The 9,689-nt window shown below is 35.3% G+C and overlaps 1 protein-coding gene across 1 annotated transcript; it reads right to left on the bottom strand.

The window, feature by feature from the left end:
* Positions 1–6,570: 6,570 nt before the first annotated feature.
* Positions 6,571–9,410, bottom strand: LOC149212583 (nematode resistance protein-like HSPRO2). Its single transcript, XM_089388732.1, has 5 exons — positions 9,169–9,410; positions 8,996–9,060; positions 7,386–7,481; positions 6,963–7,280; positions 6,571–6,824 (listed from the first exon to the last, which is right to left on the bottom strand). Exons 1-5 carry the CDS (start codon positions 9,408–9,410, stop codon positions 6,571–6,573), a joined length of 975 nt encoding a protein of 324 aa, XP_089244858.1.
* Positions 9,411–9,689: the final 279 nt, after the last annotated feature.

Here is a 9,689-nt window from a genome sequence, read left to right as displayed (position 1 = left end):
CCAACATCCTACACGTGGCAGAGAGAGGGTTTGGAAAACCACCCTCCATCGCACACTAACGTCTGGTCCGCTTGTTCGGTGCGATATTATGCTCTTCCGTTGGATTTCTCTATGTGGATCAACGGTCAAGATTGTTCGTATCAAAGGGACTCTGCCGGGGACTAAATTGCGGGAGATCTCGCGGGCTACCGGGGGCTGGTGGCAATTTTGGGTTATTTTGAATTTGGGTCCGGATTCACTGTTATCTTCCGTGCATGTTGAGCCTTGAGGTTGGAATTGGTGGATTTCGGGAGATTCACATGCGCGAAGTTTATTCCACCATTCGGACTCGAAATCCGTTTAGTATGGTTTCTATTATTTCATCGGGTCCGTTTTTGGAATCTAAGAATATGCCTTTTTTGGCTCCGATTTGCGTCTCATCCGTCAGGACTTTGCAAATGGATTGGCCGATTTAGGCTTTTGTTTGTATTTTTAAGGTCTCACAGTTAAATTTGTGGGCCCGTGGCCCGGATGTTAAGCTTTTGGCTTGGTGCCCAAGCCTTGAGTGGATAGTTGACTCTATGTCCCTCAAGTCTCTTTGGGTAGTTGTATTATATGTAATTTGTTTCTTTGTTTCTAATGAATAGAAGGTACGAATCTTGCTTCAGCAAAAAAAAGAATTTAAGTTAGTCGTCCCCATAATATCATTGCTCACCCTAGCTTACATACTTAATATTAAACAATGAACCAACTTAACATAAGCTGATGCACCCCACATCTTTGCTTTATTAGAAGCTTAAGTTAGAGGCTTATTTAGCTTAATAACACCCCTCTTTTTTAATTAAGTAGATTATGGAGAGTCCTTTACCAGATCTCAAGGTATGTGGTTATAGATGATAATGAGTCATTGAGAAAGGTAACTTTTAAGTGTAAAAGCATAGGTTGAGGCTTCTCGAGTCTAATAATACCCCTCGTTTTTTCGTTTTTTACATAAGTAGATTGGAGAGGTCTTCACCATGAGATGTCATGGTATTGAAAGTTGAGAGTGAATTTTTCAAAAACTAATATTAAGTTTAAGTTATTGTGAAACGATATATAAATTTAAGTATGGGGATTTACGCAGTGCATTATATTAGATATCATTTTTGGGATTCAACTGCGTTAAGTAAGTCATTCAAACGTATGACCATTAGAAATTAGAAATCATGAGAAATTAGTCACTTTACGACTACCTCTCATGGAAATGGTCATACGTTTGAATGACTTACTTAACGCAGTTGAATCCCAAAAATGATATCTGATATATAAATTATTGTAGATATTCACCCGAAGTAATTTATTATAGCCTACATTGTCATTTTTTAATTTTTATTATTTAATTAATTTTTTGAATTTTAATTTTGTTTATTATTTTATTATTCAAATATTTGAAAATAATTTAAAAAAATAATTAGTAAATGGAAATATTAGTTATATGATTTAATAAAAGATGTAATTTATAAATTATGATATCAGAGAAATCTAATTAAAAAGCAGACTTATATTCTATTATATTTTCTTTAATTATGAAACTTTACATACAAAAAAAATGAGTATTTATTACAGAGTTTTTTTTGACATTGTATTCTAAATGGTTCTTATGTTATGCTCTTAAATCTAACTGTTAGATGATCTACTCTACCACGAGACAATACAATGCTAGAAAGATGGAACCCCCTCTTTCTAGTGACCTGGTGTTTAACATAGCTTGATAATGATTCCAGATTAGGGTTTTCACATGTCTCAACACTTCGTTAGTGTTAAATACATATAAATATTGAAACCCATAAAAGAAAAAAAATGTAAGTGAATATAAAAATCATATAATTTAATACAAGATATAACTCAGGAGATATCATATAAAAGAAAACCTAATTAGAAGGTGAGGCCTATACTCTACTCTTTTTTATTTAATTATGGAAATACAAATACAAAGAAAGGGGTATTGACTATCGAGTTGCCTATGACATTGTTTTCTATATGGTTGTTGCAAATTATCTTTCTCCTTTGTTTTGATCTCAAATCCCACTCCTATATGTTGTGCTCAACTATGTTTTAATACAATCCTAAAAAGATGGAACCCCTTCTCTTCCTAGTGATGTAGTATTTAACATAGCTTGGAAACTATTTAAGGTTTAGGGTTTTCACATTTTTCAAGCCACTATTAGTGTTACGGTTTTGGACCTTTTATGATCTTCTTGAATGTCCACACATGACTAACTCCACATATCTAAGTAATGGCGTTGATGCAGCGTCCACTTGGTACCACCGTATGAACAAGTTAGCTGAACTTGTGGGAGGCATAACTTCTGCATATGAAATTTGATTGAGGTGATTTTCACATTGTTTGAAAGCTAGAATTGGTGTGTAAAATGACATCAAGAGGCAAAGAGCTATGCTCACAAAGCTTTCACTCATTTCATATCCCAAAATAACTTTAGAGGGCTTTAAATTCTAAATCTCAAAATTAAGACATATCATAAAATATGTCACAAAAGATAATTCCTCCAATTTTTCTACCCAAAAAAAATCAAAATAAATAACAAATTATCCAATAATTCATTTTATATCAGTTAAAAAAAATGTTTCATTTCAATTTTTATTTGTAGAATTTATTTTAATGTATATTCAGGTGAAACAAGAATTGGAATGTTTTGTGTAGCATTGTCTTGTTATTCTTAATATGAAAAAGTAAAGTATTTATGTATTCTTAAAATGGAATGTGTGTCATGTTTGTGGTGAGGAGAGGAATGTGTATAAAAAAAAATTACATACATAAAGCAAAATGAAAAATAAAGTGTTACTTTCCCTTTAAGTTAAGCTATGTGATCAATCAAACACGAAAAATATTTTAGTTTGTTTTGCGTATGATAAAAAGTCCTATGAAGACCTATTCATCCTTTCCACTCTATAAGTAACTGGGCCTTGTGGAGATATCTTTTGTGACGGGTACTGGGGCTACGTCCCGAAAGAACTGGTGACGCTTCGAGAAGCCAAAAAATGACGGGTACTGGGGCTACGTCCCGAAAGAGCTGGTGATGCTTCCAGCAGCCAAAAAATGACGAGTACTGGGGCTATGTCCAGAAAGAACTGGTGAGGCTTCCAACAACGAAAAGAATCAACCAAGGTATTGATTGAGGCTTTAGTGCTTCCCACACCTCCACCTATAGGGAAAGATGCCTTAAAATTTGGCCAATAGGATACCTTCGTCTCGCGGAGGCAGTCGAGTCTTTAGCTTCTTGGTAATCGGTTATTAGTACCGAGCACTATATAGGTTGGGTAGCCCCATATAGGACCGCGCGCACTGAGCCTAAGCTAAACCCCCTCTGAATCGGGTCTCTGTGCTGCCTGGGTTGTCTTTTCCGTGGACTGATTGAAGGATTTGAAGCACCCTAAAAGACAACTTCTATGTTTCAAAATGTAACATGACCATGGCGGCTTATTGGATGCCTACCCCCAACAGTCCTAACCTAAACTATAAATTATTTTGTGGCCCATGTGAGGAAATTTAGTTTGTTCAAGTTATGACTGATTTTACGTGTCTTCCTTCACTTATGGTGTGAAAAATTAAGCTTAAATAAACTAAGTACAAAATGTTTTTACACTTGATTCCCTTTGTTCAAAGTTTAGAGTAGCTTAGTGTGTGTAGTGAAATGTGTGTGTAAGTGACAGAGTGAACATACAAAGTTTGTAGTCATGTGGATATTCGATGATCCTTTTCAACTTCATCTACTTACACTAAATTATGTTTGTTCCTTACCTGCAAATAAAATAATGTGTGGTTGATGGGCCACTTACTTCCTTCCTATTACATTATGTGAGCCTAAAAAGTGAGATGAAAAACTAAGTGCTTTGAGAAATATTTCAGATGCAAGCCCAGGACCGTCTAAAAGACGAAGGGAAGTAGGGGCTACTCCCTTTCTTTAATAACACCAGTTCCTAGTCCCAATGCTAATGAAGTAAAGATGCTTTGGTTAGTAAAAAATATGAGTGAATTATGGTCCACTTACTCCTTTGCTAATTAAGCTATGTGACTTGGTAAAATAGCAAAACAAATTGAAAAAATGTGTGGATTATGGCCACTTACTTTTCCCCTTAATTAAGCTATGTGTGAAATGTAAAAATTTTAAAGTAAAGGCTAAGTAATTTCCCTACTAATACTGATTATTAAAACAATCTAAACTATATGGAAAAAAAATACAGAGGTGAAGGCAATTCACTAAAGGTTGCTAGTCACCCACGAAAGAAAAATTACAATGATTGTTTTTGTTCTCTGTAAAGCGTGGGGTTAGGCTCTGCACAAGCGAGCGAACCGTGTGTCAATCTACAAGAAAATGATAAGTGTTAAGCCAAATTATAGATATTAAGAGTGAGAATGATTATAAGCAATATGCATTATCAATGTTCTAAATTTAAACTTATATGATTAAAGAACAACGTATTTTATAAATGATACTATACAATAAATAATTTGACTAAAATTTACAATCTCACTAAAAGAAATTAGTATTGAAGAACTAAAGGAAAAATTTATACCTTTACCATAAATTCAGTTAAATTAATTGACATCCTAAGTAATAACACAAGGAAATTGAAGTAGAGTATAAAGAAGTATTAGAGTACTTTGTAAAATAAATGTAGAGATAAAAAATTATACTAATTATATGTTATTAGTCAATCCAAAATGCATTATGTAATATTTTTTCTCAAAACTTTGGAAATGAGTGGATATTTATGGTAGGAATGTAGCTTGAATACAAAAGAGGAATAATCAAGAGACCAAGTCTACTAGAACCATTTTCCATACCAAGTGAGTGTTGGGAAGAGGCCATAATGGATTTTATTACAATTATACCAAAGTATGAAGGAACAAATTTCATTATGGTTTTGGTGTTTTGACTTACAAAGTATGTCCACTTTTATAGAAAAGAAGCATCAAAATGGTTTCTGAAGAACAATCTGCAAAGGAAGAAAATCACTGTCAAAGTAGAAACCCACCATGAAAAGCGCTGCAGACATGATGAGCAAGAGACAACCTTTAGAATAGTCTCATTCACCCCTTACTACTCACTCAAATTTATTATGACACAAACACGTAACACAGAAATGTCAAATGTAGGGAAAAAAGGAAAAAAACGTAACGGTATGATGTCAATATATCCAAAAAATTGATATATATATATATATATATATATATATATAAAAGATAACTATCTTCGTCAATAAGAGAAAATTGGATAAAGCCACCGTATAAGATGACTCATCAATAGTATAATGATATATCTTATATATCGTTAAATCAATAAATCAGAACAAGATCCAATAAGACCCTTGGATAGTTGGTTCACTCATATTAATTTTGAAGCAGAAAATATTCAAATAAAAGAATTATATTTTTTGAGGCCTAGTTTAAAGAGATAATTATTTAGTATGACCCGTAATGAAATTGTAATGTTCCATCATTTAAATTATATATTTAAATATGATATAGATTTAATACATTAAAATTTTTATGATATATTCCATTAAATAAATTCAATAATTTAAAATTATAATTATCTCAATTTCACATGCTGAATTAAAAAATCTGATTAAATATAAAAAAAAAATAATGCATCAAAAAAATTATGATGCATTCCATTAAATAAACTTAACAATTTAAAATTATAATTATCTCAGTTTCACACACTGAATTAAAAAATCTTAAAAAAAATAAAAAAAATAACAGCATTAAACTACATTTCATGTTAAAATTTATAATGAATTATATAAATATCATTAAACTCATCATAGAATTTAGGTAAAGAATTAAAAAATTAAAAAAAGAAACAACTCGTAAAATTTAATAATTTTAATAATTACCTTTTTAATTTTGGACAATCTTTTACAATATTTAACGAAGGAGGAATTGCACACTATGAATCCTTAGTATCCTATCCATGTTGGAGAGGGAAAAAAAATTGTTCAAATTTCTAGCACTGTTCTATTGATTGCTCCTACTGATGGGGATGAACAAAAATGAGTCTAATCCTATATCCAATATAATTCTATGTATAGTATTCAAAACTGTCAATGTAAAAAGTGTATGTATGAATTTGGGGTAATAATTTGAAAAATTGAAGGCACTGTTCTTTGTCTTGTAAACTTCACTTGATTTGTCTGTAGATCTTCCAGTGTACCATCCACCATAGTTGTAGACTTTTAGTGCCAATAGTAACCCAAAAATATCTTTGCACCATCCACACTAGGGAAATAAGGTGATTCAAAATATATCTGATGCAGGGCATCACAAGCACCTAGATATGATGGACCCTTCATTTCAATGCTACCCATGGTTGTCTACCAACTGCTGATATGAGAAGAAAAACCTTTTCATCGTGGCTTCTATTGCTTGGAAGGCCAACAGAACATGTATTGTTGCAACATGGTAAGCACCTGAAGTATTATGTGAGCGAAGTCCATGTGAATGAAACAAATGCATAAGTGCCTCCTGGAGCCTTGGTCCACCCTTTGGATCAACCTCAACAGCCATGACTTTGGGCACCAGATGCCTTAGTTCCTTGCATGCATTTGTAAGGTCTCTAAGGGGGCAGACTGAAGGCAATATGCGCCTGCAAGCATACTAGTGCTGCTAATTGCCAACTGGTGTTTAAGGCAAAGGAAATCATCTGGATCCATTACTAGAAGCAAATTCACAATTTCTATGAGCATGTTCCACATCCTTTCAACCATCCAACAGTCTCTGGATGCTCCTACGAAATCCCCAGAGTCTATTCTTTCATATACTCTCTGCAGCAATTCTTGGCCTACAAATACCCAGGCCTCAAAGATCTAGAGGACATTGCAAAGTTTGGCATCTTCTAGATCATGGAACTGTTTATGTTGTTTTAAAGAGTGAAAATATCTTGGCTTGCAGATTCTATCATATTCAAGAAGAGGCTTACCTGACATATTTGGTTCCCCTAGACCTAAAGTGAAGGGATTCCTCTGCATATGGCCTTCAATGGCAAGCCATATTCTAGAAACCATACCTTCAACGCTTTTCCATGTACCCAAATGAGGAAGTAAGCTCTCTTCATTTGTTCTGCTAACCATAGGTAAAGCACGAGGTCTCTGCCATACCTCATGGAAAAATTTCCTAGCAAGAACACCACTACTTACTGACAACTGAAGAGTGGGAACCTGCTTGTCATTTTCACAAATCATTGAAATCAACTCAATCTGGGAACTAATTAAGGATTCAAGCCTTCTCTTCCATTCATCTTTGTCAATGTAAGTCCTTATGTCACAGAGGATAGACGGAACAAACCGAAAAGTAATCTCCAATGACTATAAGGAAGCCTTTACCAACCCCTCTCTAGACTAACCAGGCCATTCCTTGAATTTCCACATGGCACTGAGCTCGAGGAGATGCACATACTGCTCGTAACCCGCAAAGTCCATGGGGGAGGGCTCTATGGACTCTTCAACAAAGGAAAAATAGGATGCCATTTATTTACAGGACATTTTTTTTCGCTGCAAACATAACCAGGAGAGTAAAGACACTAATGCTCTCCATATACCATAATCTAAAAAGAAAAACATAATAATAGAATAAACACTAAAATCCATTTTAAACACTAAAATTTTGAAAACTGGAATAGAATAAAATGTTCTTAAATCCTTGATATATTTAAAACGTTATATATAATATGTTACTGGACAGAAAACATATCTATTTGTTGCAACTCAACTTTTTCTGTAAATGATAAAAAATTAACACATAAATAATGAAAAGAGTTAAATAATTTCAACACATAAATATATATTTTTTCAGTTAACAAAGTGAACAGATATAAGCTAAATATACGGTGGTTGGTGCACACATAAATACATCTTAGTGAAATAGAATATACAACTTTTATTTTTTCTCCCCATGCCCTGTAGCATGTATGGGACAAAACGTTTTGGTGAGGAAAATTTAATTTTCGTCTCCCTAACCCTGTAAGATGTATGTGCAAAAGTTACAAGAAGACTCGTCCAAGCAATTTAGTGGATATTTGGTGTTTCCTTAGTTATGCTGTTCAAAATCTGCTACTCAGTTATGCTGTTCACAATCTGTTAGATGAAAGGCTCGGTTGGAAAATTGATTGGGGTAAATTGAAGCAAAGAGGAGTTGATTGCGGCCTTTTCAAACCTGGCTATGAAAATTGCCTAATTGGGTTACCCTGCCATGGAAAGAATCTCATCCGGCTTATCCCTATATATGCTATCAGGTTTTGGTATTACTACATGGTTCCCAACAAAGCCAACGCCTCATTAATAAACCTTCTTTACAGTCCAAGTTGGCAGAAGAACCATGGAAAGATCAAGCATGCATGGAGGTGGAGACTGAGACGGAGGGGGGAGATCAGTGCTGTGAAAAAAAAACTACATTGGTTCAATGGATTAGAGCAGGCTTAGTTGAATTTGGGTTTGTAATAGTGGGGTTATATCCAAATGAAGATGGGATTATCTGCTTGAGGGGAGGGGAAGCTTAACAGAATTGAGGTTGGAGGAGTGATCTAGACGTTGTTTTATCCACTGGGATTTCTGGTCAAACAGTTTACGGGACAACAGAAGGTAGTGATCTTTACGAGGGGTTGTACATTTAGATGGAGAGTGGTTACTGTTGATGATGGTACAGACGCTGATAAGGATGTATTGTTGTGGAGTGAAGGCAAGGAAGGCCTGCTAACAACTAATTTTGTACTTAATTAGCCAAGCGATGGATGATCGATGGTCCTATCGAGGGATTGAAAAAGGAAAGGGGGAATAATAGGTGGTTATGCAGAGTCACGAGCGAAGCACCATCCTCTCTCTATCTGGATTGCTCTCTTCTTGGACTAGACATTGCTGGGCATTTGGGAGGCACTTTCATGATTTACAGGATTATGATATAAATCTCATGGTCTTCAATGTAATTCAAAGCACAATTTGGCGCAAGACAAAGCGTTACCTGTTTCGAAGCGCTGCAGGGGATCACCTTCTGTAACGTCTATTCGCCAGAGCTTTGTCATGTTCCTGTTCGATGGTTGCACTCTTTGAATTGTCAGGATTTGAGCAGATAACGTATTGAGGACGGTCTTCAATGTAATTCAAAGCACAATTTGGCGCAAGACAGAGCGTTACCGGTTTCGAAGCGCTGTAGGGGACCACCTTCTGTAACGTCTGTTCGTTGGAGCTTTGTCGTGTTCCTGTTCGATGGTTGCTCTCTTTGAATTGCCGGGATTTGAGCAGATAAAGTATTGAGGATGGTTGGTAAGGAGTTTATGAGACTCCACGCTGGGTTGGTAAACGTCATTAACACACCAAAGTGGAGGCTGGCAGGAACACGGCATCGCCGGAGCGGGAGGCCAGCAGGAACACGACATTGCCAGAGCTCGGTGACCCGTATTCGCCGGAGGTTGGAGATGGATGCATGTAACATGCATGATCCATGCTCAAGCCCGAGATGTAAGCGAGCGGTGACGTCAAGGGGTTGTTAGGTCAGTGTAAGGACATAGCATTAATAATGCTATAGAGGTGGAAATAGGAGTTGCCAGAGTTGCCATGGTCATGTAGGGTGAACCAACTTCCATACAAGCCTCTATAAGAGCATTTTTTTTTTTTTTTTTCTGAATTTGACTAATTCTATTATCATACAAAACAAG

This window comes from Pinus tabuliformis, chromosome 1_1 (genome assembly GCF_031772625.1).
Source record: "Pinus tabuliformis cultivar Carrire ecotype Pingquan chromosome 1_1, CPIR1, whole genome shotgun sequence".
Lineage (NCBI taxonomy): Eukaryota > Viridiplantae > Streptophyta > Pinopsida > Pinales > Pinaceae > Pinus > Pinus tabuliformis.
The sequence above is the reverse complement of the archived record's forward strand: the minus strand, read 5'-3'. Positions and strand labels throughout refer to the sequence as shown.

What these genes read in the sequence shown, in the direction of transcription:
- LOC149212583 (XM_089388732.1), bottom strand. Translation starts at nt 9,410, where the DNA reads ATGTCGTGTTCCTGCTGGCCTCCCGCTCCGGCGATGCCGTGTTCCTGC. An exon ending in CCTGCAGCGCTTCGAAACAG is followed by an intron (nt 7,482 to 8,995) that starts GTAACGCTTTGT and finishes CCTTTGTTGAAG; the next exon opens with AGTCCATAGAGCCCTCCCCC. An exon ending in GAAATTCAAGGAATGGCCTG is followed by an intron (nt 7,281 to 7,385) that starts GTTAGTCTAGAG and finishes ACATTGACAAAG; the next exon opens with ATGAATGGAAGAGAAGGCTT.